Source organism: Eulemur rufifrons, chromosome 2, assembly GCF_041146395.1.
Source record: "Eulemur rufifrons isolate Redbay chromosome 2, OSU_ERuf_1, whole genome shotgun sequence".
Classification (NCBI taxonomy): Eukaryota; Metazoa; Chordata; class Mammalia; order Primates; family Lemuridae; genus Eulemur; species Eulemur rufifrons.
This window is the reverse complement of record NC_090984.1, coordinates 118935848-118951465: the sequence shown is the minus strand read 5'-3', so window position 1 is coordinate 118951465 and position 15618 is coordinate 118935848. Positions and strand designations below refer to the sequence as shown.

General features: G+C 35.4%; 1 protein-coding gene across 3 annotated transcripts in view; it reads right to left on the bottom strand.

Annotated features, from left to right (window-relative positions):
• Positions 1-15618, bottom strand: part of VRK1 (VRK serine/threonine kinase 1) — an 83471-nt gene that overhangs the window by 4791 nt on the left and 63062 nt on the right. For 2 of the 3 annotated variants that reach the window (XM_069465282.1, XM_069465283.1), the window contains exon 12: positions 827-917. In XM_069465282.1, coding sequence (XP_069321383.1) covers positions 827-917 — 91 coding nt within the window. The remainder of the gene's footprint in view (positions 1-826; positions 918-15618) is intronic. The other variant, XM_069465284.1, reaches the window with a different exon arrangement.

The following is a 15618-nucleotide window of genomic DNA, read 5'->3' as shown; positions in this document are numbered from 1 at the left end:
AGCTACTCGGGAGGCTGAGACAGGAGGATCGCTTGAGCTCAGGAGTTTGAGGTTGCTGTGAGCTAGGCTAACGCCACGGCACTCACTCTAGCCTGGGCAACAGAGTGAGACTCTGTCTCAAAAAAAAAAAAAAAAAAAAGAAATTACTTCATACCTGGTTTTTCACTTCAAGAGCTTTGAAAAGTGAGTAAGTCAAAGCTTTAATTCCTTGCCTCCTAACTTGTTCAGAGAAAAGAGGAGTTGGCAGACTTTATGGGGAACAATCAGGCAAGTGGAATTTGGCAGTTGCTATAAGCTCATGTCTGACTCCTAACATCCACTATCATACCAGAGTCACGTGGGATCAGCGTGAGCAAGTAGAAAGACGCTGGCCTGAGAGTTAAGAGTTCTGGTCTCTACCTCTAACCTTTTCATAGTAGTTCTATTATTTCCTTTGTTTGTTTTTTCTTTTAGAGATGGGGTCGCTATGGTGCCCAGGCTGGACTTGAACTCCTGGGCTCAATCAATCCTCCCACCTCAGCCTCTTCAACAGCTGTAACTACAGGCATGCACCACCACGCCTGGCAGCTCTGTCATTTAAACACTCAGTGTCTTGGGCTCCAAATCTGCAAAATGAGGCTAGCTCCCCAGTCCCAACTTCCTGATTATTATGAAGAGTAAATAACATAATGTGTGTACAAAAGACATAGTGATACATACTATACAAATATAAGATCTTACATGATATTTTCTTATAAAATCAAAATGTTATGACCCCCCACCTAGTGGGAGGAAATGAAATTTGTGTCTATATATGGAAGAAACTAAGCAAAACTGTTCAACTTACGCGTTTGTGTGGCCTCCTCTGTCTGTGTATTTGAGCATTCCATATCTTCAACACTAGATTCTGCACTTTCTTCAATTTCTTTCTTTCGCTTCTTACACAAAAAAATTTAAGAAAGAGACAGAGAGAGAGATATGTAGTCTGATGGTTAAATAAGTAAATATACAAACTTACCACATGGTATATATAAATGTACATAGGTATAGTTATGTCAAAACATACAAGAAGAATATTCATAAGTTCAGGATAGTGGTTAACTAAGGGAAGGGATGAGGGATGAAAGAAAATGGGAGTAAGAGAACTTTCAGTTACACAGTCAGTTTGGATGGTAGGTACATTTGTTGCATCCACCTCTAACTTTTCAAGCTTTATATAGTTCATCATTGAAAGATATGTTTTAAGCCATCATGACTGACCATAGAGAAACTCTCTTTTAGGTCAGGCGAGGTGGCTCACGCCTGTAATCCTAGTACTCTCAGAGGCCGAGGCAGGAGGATTGCTTGAGCTCGAGTTCAAGACCAGCCTGAGTGAGAATGAGACCCAGTCTCTACTAAAAAAATAAAATAATAATAATAAAAGAAACTCTCTTTTAAAACAAAGTGTTTTACAAACTTGCTATCACCCACCACTCACTCAGGCCAATGATACTTACAATGTGGGTGGGAATGTTGGGAGAGGATAATCTACTTGATAAATGGAAAAATATAGCCTCACCCTGTATGTTGTATAACTAATTGTACCATATAACATTGGTGGTAAAATTCTATTCATCAATTAATAATGGCAAACTTCAAATAAATATTTTGCTTTTGACATACTTTTTATTAAAAGTTTAAGAGGGCCACAAGCCTTACTGAAAATGAATCGCCTTAAAAGTATAAAGCTCCCCTAAAATCCCAAAAACCATTTGAATTTCCCACCATTTCCTCAGGCCTTTCCTATTTTTCGAATGGAGTGTTATTTAAGAGTTAGTGCCTATATTCTGTAATTATCCATTCTTCCCAAATGTTTGCTCAAGTTCATTTTATTATCTTCTATTACTACAACATTTTCTAACATATCCAGTCCTGTGTAAAGTTTTAAAATTCCTTAACATCTCTACACATAGGTATAATTAGAAGAACATTAGTAATAAACACAAGACTTTGTATTTTTCATATCTTTATCCCCATGTAGTTTTAAATTTAAATGGGTTAAAATCCAAATTTTAATTCAAAGGTTCTGTAGGCTGCCCAAAATAAGTTTGCATTATTTAGAAAACCATCTGATATGTCCCAAATTTCACAGATTCACAATGTAAAAGAATGTCCTCATTTATATATTCTAACAATTTATAAGTTAAACTTCATCTGAGCATGTTCCTTGCTGCAGGCCATTTTGTGTATAGCTAGAAAAGAGGATAATACCTGCTGACAGCACATTATTCTTTTTCCTAATGGCAACCATGGGTTCTGTTCCAAAGAGAACTACATGGGAAAGCTTTACTCTACTCAAGCCACATTATCTTAAAATCTCCAAATGGTCAGAACTGTTATTACTTATGTATTACAATTAATCCCACTGTTTCAAAAACATTCTTAAGGTGGCTGTGGAAAGATTAGAACTTGGAGATACCTACCATGTTCTTAAAGAAAATGCTTCACATACAAAAAAATAAAAACTTGACTAAACCTCTAGAAACTTTAAAAGGCATTCATTTAGCAGATTTACACATGGAGGTACTGCTTCTCAAAAATAGCTATAAGAGTGGCTATAACTTCATATAACTGATGAGAGAAGGGAAGAGTGCCTTACATCTTTCTTTTCCGAAGTGTTGCTTCATGATTACCATCTAAACCCTGCTGGGCTGAACAGATTGGTTCGATAATTACATACAATAACTGCAGTGGGCAGGTAACCCTCAGCTGGCACAGGGCAGCTCCCCTGTGAGAACTTCCATATGCAAACTGCACTGATGGAGTGCATTAGGTACATCTTTCCTGCCGGTGCACAGGCCTGATTAACGCCAGCCAAGACTCCAAGGTTAGCATGTCAGCAGATTTGTGATGCATTAGGCAGGAATAAACACAGACACTTTTGTTCGTTCAGACCAAAATTAAGGAGGAATATTTCAGTACTATATTGCTTTCCATACAGGAGAGAATGCATTTTCCAGTTTTTGGAGGGCAGATTTTTAAATGCTCATTATAAAGGGAGCTAGCTATCCAATACATTCTACCCAAGAACCTAGTGCATTCATCTTGTTTTCAAGCTTATTTAATAAGAAAAGAGCTTTCTTAATCTCCATGCAGGTAAATTACATAGGAATGAAAATCAGACAGTATTCAACCAACAAAAGAAACACCTGTGCTTTAAGCAGATGCATTAGGTAAAGCACTGAATTGCATTAATCCACACTTCAGCCAGGTATCTCCTGCCCAACTTTTCTGACAATGTATGTAGTTTGGATAGAAAGGGCCAGTGGTCTACAGACCACCAATTAAAAAGCAAAACAAAACACAAACCCTTCAAGTTTAAGAGTTTCTAAGTATGTTATCCATTTTATAAGGCAATAAGTAAAATTCCAAACAATTTGCTGCCAGCTTCTTCCTTCTGAATGTCTCCAAATGCTTCATTTTGTTATTTACAACATCCTTAGGCTTCAAATAGTGCATATTTTGGTTCCCTTTGAACAGAAAAACAGCTTCACAAAGTGACTATGCTAATCTCTGATCTTGTCACATTCTATACCAGGTCTCACAGGTGCCTTTGTGTTTATAAATGAAACCAAAATATTGTACGACACACAGAATAACTTATAAAATAAACTTAAAATAGTGTTTTCTTTTAATTCAGCACAGCTAAAAGATCTTCAAAAAATTCCATTTATTCCAAAGGGCATTAATGTATATATTACACATTTTTTAAGTGTCCAGATATGCTAGTCTGAAATTTAGGTTATTAGCAGCTTCTCACTTCCAATGTAGAAGAAACAGGAAGACAAAGAGGCTAGCTGCATTTGGACTGGTAATTTACTAATAGTATAAACACTAATTGGAGCCCAGTTATAGACTTAAAGCTGTGTCAATGGAAAAGAAAATCAAAAATTTTCAGAGGCAAAAAACAAAGAGCAATTCTTTGCTTCCCAAATCAAACATCAAAAGATTACTGCTAGATGCTTTCAACAGCCTCTAAGAAAAGCCAGTCAGATTCATGGCTGTATCCAAAGAAGATAAGTACTGAGGCAATGTTATTGGGGTTTTTCCCATCCCTTATTATAAAAGTTACACATGATTATTTTAGAAACTTAGAATATACAGCCTAAAGTTTTAAAATGTCTGGTATTGCACATGTGTCCAAGAACAAAGAACTCAAAATACAAAAATGTGACTGCACTAATCAGTTAATCTTATTTATTTAAGGCTACTTGAAGTCACTATGCAAATGTATACAATTTACAAATTACTATCACATTCTTTAATAGCAACTAAGAATAGAGTATTAGTTACTCAATAGTAACGTAAAAAAAAGACAGGACACATCTTCCATTAAAGTAAAGCAAACACATGTATTATACAACAATATTTATAAAACTAGTAGATTTAGTTAAGATCCACTATATAGACAGAAAAAAACTAAAGGTGGGGACAGAGGAAAGCCAAAGAGAATTTGCTCAGTGTTTCTCGCCTGGTGGTGGTAAAAAGACTAGAACTCAGAGCTCTTTCTCTGTATTACAATTACTTCTCCACAGAACTATGCTGCCTCCCTATGTGACTTTTTAGTATGAAGCAGCAATTTATAGTTGCTGTGTTCTTACTTTAACGCATTTTTTTCTAAAGAGTTATAGCACACATATTTGTGTGCTTCGTGTAGACTATTTCCATGCCCCTGTCTATTTCTCTCCTACTGTGTATGCTCACTGAGGGCAAGGACTATGGTTTTCTTCATTTTTTTAAACCTTAATGAGCTCAGCACAGTGTTTTACACATAAATATTTATAGATCGGCACCTACAGAGCAACTGTTCAAGTACTATTAGTAATAATAAAGAAATGATTTCGTATCTTACTCCAGGTCCCTCAAAAACTATATAATATTTGAATGGACATTAAGTAATTACAGATATGTTTTAAGAAAATGCAGGAAAAGGTCAGATATAATTAGAAGGAGAAGAAATGAAAAGATGGGAAGTGGGTTAGGAAATGAATAAGTGACTTAAAAAGGGACAGATGAATTTGAAGAATTATCTAAAAATATTCTGCTAGAATGCATTAAAGTGATTTATTATTTCAAATGAGTTTCAGTGATGAAGACTGTAATAGGAATAATGAATATTGCAATTTCCTTCCACAACAGCATTGACCTCCATCGGAACAGAGGTGAAGATCACCACCACGAACTTACTAAGCATCTACTGTGTGCCTGGCACTGTTACAGGCTTCCCTCTCAACCTGAAAAACAGACGCTATAAAATAGATTAAAGCAAAAAAGTAATTTCAGCTTTTATAACATTAAGCACACACGTTCAATTTCTACAACTATTTGTCTTGATGTAAGCCCTATAAGAAATCCTTTTAGCATACTGTAAATAAGTGTTCTTAAACAAGAGTCCAATGTAATCCCACTTATATGGAATTTCATTCTATGAAGTATCAATCCATATGTAAATTTAACACACATATGACTTCACAGTCAACCCTTGATTTTGTTTTTTGTTGTTATTGTTGCTTATTTGTTTAAATTTAGATCTCTCTCTCCTGTGAACACTTAGTTACCTACTATGCAGGTAGGAAAAGGAAGTACAATTCAAATAATTTTGCTAATTATTAACAGGTCTAGGGGAAACAGTTTAATAAAAGAAAATGTTTAAGTACGTGGCTAACAAAATTTAGAATATCTATGTTCTTCACTAGTTCAAATACCCACTTTTACAATATTATGAGGAATTAAGACTTTACTGTAATTATCTGAAAATGGTACATCAAAAATTACTAATTCATATGAAGTGTGCCAAAAAAATGGTAGACTCTGTCAGAATAAATAAATGAATAAAACTCAATTTTATCTGATTGGCTATCAGGATTGACTGCTCCATGGGCAATACCTTTCTTAGCAAAAGCACTGCCTTCACAAAATAGGCATAATTTCTATACTTGCATTTTTTGAAGCATATGTATGTCCCTTCAGTTTGGCCTACTGAGAAACTAGAGGAAGATAGGATCCCTATTGTCATTCATTCTCCTAGGAAAAACATTCAGGTAATGAACAGATGAGCTGAGAAACAAGTTAAACCTTGATCACATGATCTACAAGAGTACTACCTGCATATGGATTTACTCTCATCAAAGTCTCATACAATAGCAATCACAACATAGAAAGATCTCCCAATTGCACTTTTGAACACCGTAAATCCAATTTCCAACTTGTTGGTAACAATGACCTTTCATGATTCCAGCATCATTCATATCACAAAGATCAAGAAACTTCAACATGATCAAACCTGTAGTCACTTAAGCTAAAAGATGTTTCTAGAGATCCAATGAACTAAGGTCTAGAAGACTAATGTATCAGTATATTCTCTTCTCTACTAAAATCAGTATGACAGTCTTTCATTCATAGCTTCCTCTGAGGGCTCTATGACTTGCACCATTAATGTCAAAAACTTTTAGCAAAGTTAAGATGTTTCAAGGACAATTTATGAGGAAAGGCAAATGGGTGGCTAGTTATGCCTTAATTATATTTAATATTTTATGCCTAAAACCACTAGATGTTTAAGTGCCTTCAGCTTCTCTGAAGAAAAATGCTATATAAATGCATAATAATAATAGTGGCATAGCCCTGGACAAGTCGCCTAGCCTCTTTTGAGTTTTAGTTTCATTTGTGAACAGATGTATCTCACATGGATGCTACAAAGTATATATAAAATAATTTAAAAGTCCTGAAAGAATATAGAGTACTACATAAATGCTCAATGACAATCTAGCACAATCAAGTCCTTTAGAGAATTCTCAAAATAAGAATTAAAAATACAAGACTTTGAAAGCTATAACACTATAAACTAAGAAGGCTAATATTTATAAAGACAAATACTTCAATGAAAGACAAACCCCAAGTATCATATATACTGGTGGGGAATTAACTGATCTCAAGCCATACATGAACAAGTTTATTACAAAACAAATCATACTACTATTAGCTACTATTTATAGACAGAATGCCTGATTTCCCCTCAATAAATCTATGTCCACAAAACACCTAATTTCCTAAACACATAGGCAGAAAATAGCAGACACAGAATTCTTTGGTAGTCAGGAGTCCTTTGCTTTATGTCAACTACCTATTACCCATTAGTATCAAACAATAGCTTTGTGGAAAAAAGTTAACTACAAACTCATTAATTTGTTTTAATATAAGTAAGTTACAGAGCTACATTTTGGAGTCCTTACTTCATAGTAATTACCATCTTGTCTTTCACAGCAAAATCAATTTTACCAATTCACAATCATTTATTATTCAAAACAAGCTATTTTAACACACACACTCACCAACTGAAATATAAGCCAGTCTTCATTTATGTGTACCTAATACCTTGTTTCATAAACTGAACTTTTTAAGGATCTAAGATCTTAGTTTAAGAGAGGGTGTTAACAGATTCAAATGAAAACATTCCATGTTATTTTCTTGTCATGAAGAAACCAGAAAGATGAGAAAACTTAAATAGTGGGTGAAATAACAGCTTTAACAATAATACTGCAGTTAGCATTTATTTGATCACTTGCTATGTACCTGCCACTGTTTTAGTAGTTTATCTATCTCTTTTAATCCTCGTAACAATCTTACAAGCAAGATAGATAACATTGTTATTTCCACAGAAGTTTTTTAAAAATTCATCCCTTATTAAAAAGAAATACATAGAAATGTTTAACATTTCCTAAGAACTGGCCATGATATCAAAGAAAAATCAATCTAATACTGTCCTTTTGAGATCTCAATTTTAAGCACATCTTACAAGCATGCCTTTTGTTACTTCAACAAATAAATTCTGCTGGGCACCATTAAAGCATTTTTATGACACCCAATGTCCTTCTATTAATATATCTGTTATAGCAAGGCACTTACATACACAAAGATCAAAATTTGGCATATATTATTGCCCACATACAATAACTGGACATGAGGCTGATAAATGCTACTACTTAAAGTCTAAAATGCCCAATATCTGCTATATTTATTTACAAAAAGGCTATTTTCTACATAGAAGCTAGAATTTGAACACTCAGATTTTGATTTGTAGTGGTTTTCAACGATATCTGCACAATGAAATCACCTAGGAAGCTTTTTAAAAATCCTGGGACCTGGGTCCCATCCTACAGCTTTAACTTAACTGGTCTGGGGTGCAGCCCAGGTAGTGGAATATTTAAAAGCTCCCAGGTGATTCTAATATACAACCCAGGATGCCACCCACAGCCCTCAAAACAACTGCATTAGAATGACCCGAGGTGCATGTTTTAAAGGGCCCTCCCGGACCAGACCAAGGAACTGGATGGAGAAGCAGGGAGTCCTGGCACCCAGAAAACAAACTATCTCACCCAGGTCTCATTCATCCTCTGAGATCACTGGAAGTGGGCGTCTGTCATAAAAACTACACTAAATTAACAGGAAAAGAGGCATTCCACTTGAGGCTGAGGAATGTAGTATTAAAATTAATCAACAAAAAATATGAATTGATAATAAAGATCTTCCTTAGATAACAAAGTCTAAGGAAAAAGACACTAAACTCAAACAGAAGAACTAATCCCTATGCCAAAAGAGCTAATATAAAAAGTTATAATTACTATTCTCAAAGAGACTTAAGAGGCAATCACACCAATCAAATAATATGGTAACATATAAAGAAAATAACCACTACCCTTAAAACATGACTGAAAAACAGAACAGATGAAATAAGTGAGCTAGAGGAAGCCCACAGATCTACCCAGAACAGTGTTAAGGACTGAAAAAAACAATTTTGGTGGAAGAGTTAGGAGATACGGAGAAGAGAAGCTAGCTTCCAGAGCTCCCAGATTCAGGCAGTAGCAGTTCCAGAGAGTGAAAAGAGAGATGAAAGGAAAGGAAATACATATACAAGAAGATAAATTTTTCAAGAGTTAAAAATACCTATTAAGTCTTTAGACAAAAGGGTCCACCAAGTAAATAAGGTTTAAAACAAGACACGCACACTTATTGTGGTGAAATTTAGAATGCCAGGACAAAAAGAAAAGCAAGATGCTTCAAAAGTGAAAAACAATAGAAATCTAACAAAAAACAAGTCAGGAAAACTGGATGCTAGAAGACAACAAAGCAATGCCTTCAAATGAAGAACTCTCTATATAGCCACATTACTCTTCAACTAGAGCAAACTATGGACATTTTTGGACTTTCCAAGATTTGAAAGTTTACCATTCATATGCTCTCTTTAAAAAAACTACTTGAGCATATACTCTGAAAAATGAATCCGAGAAAAAGGATATGGATAACAAAAATATCAGTTAGACTCATGATCAACTCTAAATAACCAATGATACATATTACATTAATACACACAAAAAAACTAAAACTAAAATCTCCAGATGATTGTAATATGGGAGATAACGGTTTGTGAGGAGCTGAGAGGGTAAAAGTAAAAACATGCTCAGTTTACTCTTATAAAAAAAGGGTATAAATCCTGATTAACTCTAAATGTTCACATACACTAACAAGTTAAAACGTGTTAAAAAATAAGAGTAGGGGCCGAGCGTGGTGGCTCACGCCTGTAATCCTAGCACTCTGGGAGGCCGAGGCAGGTGGATCACTCGAGGTCAGGAGTTCGAGACCAGCCTGAGCAAGAGCGTGACCACGTCTCTACTAAAAATAGAAAGAAATGATCTGGCCAACTAAAAATATATATAGAAAAAATTAGCCAGGCCTGGTGGTGCATGCCTGTAGTCCCAGCTACTCGGGAGGCTGAGGCAGTAGGATCGCTTAAGCCCAGGAGTTTGAGGTTGCTGTGAGCTAGGCTGACGCCATGGCACTCTAGCCCGGGCAACAGAGTGAGACTCTGTCTCAAAAAAATAAAATAAAATAAAAAAATAAAAAATAAGAGTGGGGACATTTTGGGGATAAGACTTCACAACTCCCCCCACCACCTAAAATCTGAAGAAATAACCCAAAAAAACAATTAAGAAATATTTCAGCAGGAAACAGAAGACGCATAGCTTTACACTATAACCTTTGAAAAGTGATGACCCCAAGAAGTTTGTCAGACACCTCAAGAATGGGAATGAACACTAGTCTGAAATTTTTCAACAATAATCCCCAATTTAGAAGATGTAACTAAGAAAGATTGGGGAAAAAAAAGGCTTAAAAAGCCCTAGAAAAGAGGAAACCCTCCCTACTCCTACAGTGACTCACCAAAAGCAGGACTTGTGATTTTGTTTCTTCTCTGATTGGGAATAAGCCTGGAGAAAGAGGGCAGAATAATCAAAGTCATTCAGGACTAATTATCTTCAATAAACAGGGAATTGCCAGAACAGATGACAAAAGAGAACATAAATAAGAAAAGAGCTAAAGCCATAGAGAAGACATAGCCAACTAAGTCTCTCTGTCACTGTGGATTGACTAACAATATCCCAAATTAATGAATTCAAATTTTTGCCTTTTCTAGCTAGGAAGAGAATGGAACTAACTACTGGGAAAAGACAGATAATGTGGCCTATGGCTCACCAAATCTTTCGCAAATATGCACCCTTAGGCAAAAAAAATGAATTAACACTACTGAGCTCTCAAATCCAAACTATGAGGGAAGGAAAAATAGTCTGATAAGATGAGAAGGTCAAATATTCACAAATAAAAGAATCTGGTAAGTCCATAAGAATCTATCCCCATTCAATGTGAATAGGACTGAGAGAAAAAGCATGGCAACAAAGTTAGAATGCTAGAGGACAAAAAGAGAAAATGAAATATATATTCATAGCATGGAAAAGATAGCTGAAGACTCCATCACTGAAAGAAAATATATAGTCCTCCCCAAAAGAAGAAAATTTTATAAAATGCATCAGAGGCTTAAAAAAGTTGATTTAAAAAATTGAAGAAACAATTTTTAGAAAGGAAAGCAAAGAGATAACAAGGAAACCATAATAATCATTACGGAACTTATATATTAGAAGTAGCAAAAACAGAGCAGACATAGCTGACAAGTAAATGACATGATAGAAAGGGTTTGGATGATCACAGATAATGCAAAAGTAGAGTAAGAAGCAGTTAGAAGAAAATAGACATGGAAATTGTACATGATCTCTATAGACATAGAAAACTACAAATACAACTGAGGTAAATGAAAGAACATTTAAATAAATATAGGGGTATACTATCATCATGGAAGAGAAGAGAATCTTATAAAGATGTCATTTCTTTCCAAATTGATCTATAGCGTCAATACAATCTCAACCTAAATCCCAGAAGTATTTTTGTGGAAATTAATAAGTTGATTCCAACATTTACATGTAAATTAAGAACCAAGAATAGCACAGACAATCTTAAAGAAAATGAAAAAAGAGTACTTAAACTATTCAGGTGTCACTATGAAGCAATATTTCAAACAGTCTGGCACTGGCACAAAGATAGACAAACAGGCCAATGGTACAAAACAGGGTATCAAGAAAAAGACCCAAACACATATGGTTATCTGACAGCCCACTGCAATGCTGTGGGGACATGATGGTCTTTTCAAGAAATGGTTCAGATCGACTAGATATCCACAGATGGAAAATAAATACTGATTCACACCACGTACAAAATCAATTTCTGTTTAAATTGTAGATCTAAAGGTGATGGCTAAGATAAATTTCTTGAAAATAACATAATATCTTCATGATCTTGAAGTAGACCAAATTTTCCTAAATAGAATACAAAAAGCACTAAGCACTAACCACAAACAAAAAAATCTGATAAACTGGGCTTGATTAAAATAAAGAACTTCTTTTCATCAAGATACCATATTAAGGTGACTTCTCGGGCCCCTCTCTCGGGACCCGTGAACCTCATCCGGGCCCCTCTCTTGGGACCCGTTACCCTCGCCCCCCCCCCCCACAAAAAAAGATACCATATTAAGAGAGTGAAAAGATAAACCACTGACTGGATGATATGTGTAATACATATATTATATACATACAAAGTACTCAATTCTGGCAAATCAAAAGAAAGTGACAACTCAGATTTTTTTTAATGGGCAAAAGACTTAAAATGCACTTTACAAATAAAAGATAAACAAGTCTGGCGGGCATACAAAAAGGTTCAAAATCAATATTCTTCAAGGAGATTAAATGAAAACCATGAAAAAGATTGTACACATCCACCAAAATAGGTAAAAATTAAATACAATGTAATAGTGTCAGTGAGCAACTGGAACTCCCATACGCTGCTGGTGGAAATGTAAATTGAGATAGTAGCTTTGGAAAATTGACTGGCAGTATCTACTAAAGCTGAACATGTGTAAGCCCTGTGCTTCAGCAACTCCACTCCAACTACACCCAACCTGAAATATATGTTGACCAAAAGAAATGATAAGACTGTTCTTAATAGGCCGGGCGCGGTGGCTCACGTCTGTAATCCTAGCATTCTGGGAGGCCGAGGCGGGTGGATCGCTCAAGGTCAGGAGTTCGAGACCAGCCTGAGCAAGAGCGAGACCCCGTCTCTACTAAAAAATAGAAAGAAATTATCTGGCCAACTAAAATATATATAGAAAAAATTAGCCGGGCATGGTGGTGCATGCCTGTAGTCCCAGCTACTCAGGAGGCTGAGGCGGTAGGATCGCTTAAGCCCAGGAGTTTGAGGTTGCTGTGAGCTAGGCTGACGCCACGGCACTCACTCTAGCCCGGGCAACAAAGCGAGACTCTGTCTCAAAAAAAAAAAAAAAAAAAGTCTGTTCTTAATAGCATTATTGCAATTGCCAAAAACTGGAAACAACTTAAACATCCATCAGTACTAGAAGGGATAAATAAATTATAGTACAGTCATATGGAGTACTATACAGCAAAGAAAAATAATAAACTTTTGTTACATGCAGCAGCATGGAAACTCAGACATACAACTCAACTGAATAAAAGACATAAAAGAGTATATACTGTATGATATCATTACTATAAATTTCCCCAAAAATGGCAAAACGAATTCTGGTAATGATCCATGTCTTGATTCAGTGATGTGTAAGTGCATTGTGTTCACTTTGTAAAGTTCAAATTCCATAGTTATTCATGTACTCTTCTGTACATATGGAACAATCTCACTTAAAAAAAATTAAGGGAAAAAAGGCACTTGACAAAATTCGTCCAAATAAGAAGAAATCCAAAATAACTCAAAAATAGACCAAAGAAAAAAATTGTTAGTAAATGCTAAATCCACGTAAATATAGCACTATGGCCAAACCATTAGAAAACAGAAATGAATGAACTTCAACAATCTAAATTTATATAATTAAAATACAGTTTATCTCTATTAGTGTATCAGGCTAAAACAGCTAGACAGATTTTCACCAAATTTACAGGATATATTTGGGGCAATTTGAAACTATAGGCTATGGAATGAAGACTGCAGAGAGAAAGGAAGGAAGTGGTCCACCAGGGCACCTGCAGGCTACTGATTTGCAATGGAAGGCCTCTACTCTTATGCAACTCTTTGTACCCTGTTCCAGGCTGAGTGCCAACAGGGGGTTATTTAACAATGGTTAATGACTTTTCAGAGAAACTCTAGAAAGGTCAATTTACATGATATAGCTAAAAAAATAAAATTTAAAAATTAGAAGGTAAAACAGGTAGAAGGAAAGAAAGGTACACATATTTCACAGGGAGCAGCAATATAGACTGTCTGAAAATGAAAAAATACAAATTGCAGGGCCATGCTCTAGACCTCCTCAGTGACTCTCCAGGGATGAGACTCACAAAAGATTCCAATCAACAGCCCCTTTTGTTGACTTGGGCGGGCAACTTAATCAAAATCCTAGAAGAAAATAGCTAATGGAAGTATTAATGTCCTTTTAACTTGCTGAGCTCTTTCCAGTAAATTAAGCTGTTCTTAACCCAGACGGAAGAGGGAGAAATTCTTTAAGGATGGGACTACATGTCATTGATCTTTGTGGCCCCGGAGAGCTAGCCTAGACCAGGTACATAAATTAGAGCTTATACATAATTGTTGAATGCTGACTTACAAGTACAAACTGAATCCAATAACTGTTGCACTGTACTGCCATATTCTAATGAAAGTGTTCAGTTATAATCAACAATAAAAATCTTTGGCTTTGTACTTTTCAAAAGCAGATTTATACTTGGTCTCTTTCTTCTTCAGCCTTACACATCCCAAAATTCTCTGCTATAAATAAAACCCTTTGCTATTAAGCTGGAAACATTTCCAAGTGGGTAAATTCATACTTCACTCTGGTTTCCAAATATGTTGTACCACAGTCAAGCATAGTTGCAAAAAAAAATGAACAGAAATCTTTATTCCATTGTTTATCAATTTCTACAGGTTTTACCTATGTCTCTCAGGAACCTAAAGAGAAATACATAGTGAACTGATTAAAACTACCTCTTTCCAAAAGACTGATAAACACAAAGCACATATACTCTACTTTTAAAAATTATGACAAAGGAAAAGAGGAGGAAGCGAATATGCTGATTATAAGATTAATGGAGTTAATATTTAGTTTTGAGCCTGCTGGTAACCAGAGCAAAAAAAAAAAGACCTTTATAAAAAGAGACAGCATATTAGTTTCTCTAAGGAGAACACTCTTCCTTGTAGGGAGCCCCCAACTTTTCATTCAGTGGAGCTCTGCTTTCATCTGTTTTAGATAGGGGCATTTACAATTTATTTGAAAAAAAATGTTTTGTAGCTTAAAAAAAAAAAAGAAAAGAAAAGATTTAAAAAAAAAAACTGATCTGGTCCAATTGTTTCACTTTATAAACAAAAGCCAAAAAAAAACTGGTAACTCACTTTAGCTACATGGTTACCAAGCAGCTTCGTGATTTTACCTAACCTGAGGTTAACTTTTAGGAATTTCTTTTTAATACAAAGAATAGCCCTATATCAGCAATGAGTATATAAAAAGCAGTAAACTAATAAAGTAGACCTCCTAATAATTCAACTTAGTATTCATTCCCCCCAGCTTAATAAAGCTTCATACATGTAGGGGATGATTCAACAGGAAATTTCCAGCCTTCTGAACTACCCAAGGACACAAGAGAATTTTAAGGTCACAGACGTTAGCTCTGCAGCAGACTGACCTATTCAGCTGTAAAGTCAGCCAACATGCAGAAACTAAATTTTCTCCAGCATGTAGGTCCAAACAACAGGGATTTGCAAAGGAAGGGGGAGTTACTCTGGACAAGGTCTTACTGCAGCAGAGGTCTTTACATCTCAATCAGCAAAATTTTAGAGAAAAACACTGTAGAAGCTAGCTATAAATATTAATGCAGAGAAATCTGTAGTAAGTGACAATATGTGTGCTGTGTGTTTATGCAAGTATGCAAACAGTAAGTTTACTACTTTCCTAAAACAACCCACTCAGGCTTCCATTCTACCCTCCTTCATTTCAAACCTGCCTTTCAGCACATCTGTTCACCACAAAAATGGAGCAGACAAAATCATGACAAAACTTGTGAAAGAAAAAAATATATACATAGATGCATGTGTGTAATTGCAGATTCTATTATGAAATTACAAGGACACCTGCTATTTGCCAAAAAAAAAGTCAAATTCATGATTCAATTTTGAAATTCCCATCTCCTTTGTTAGTTAAAAAAGATGATA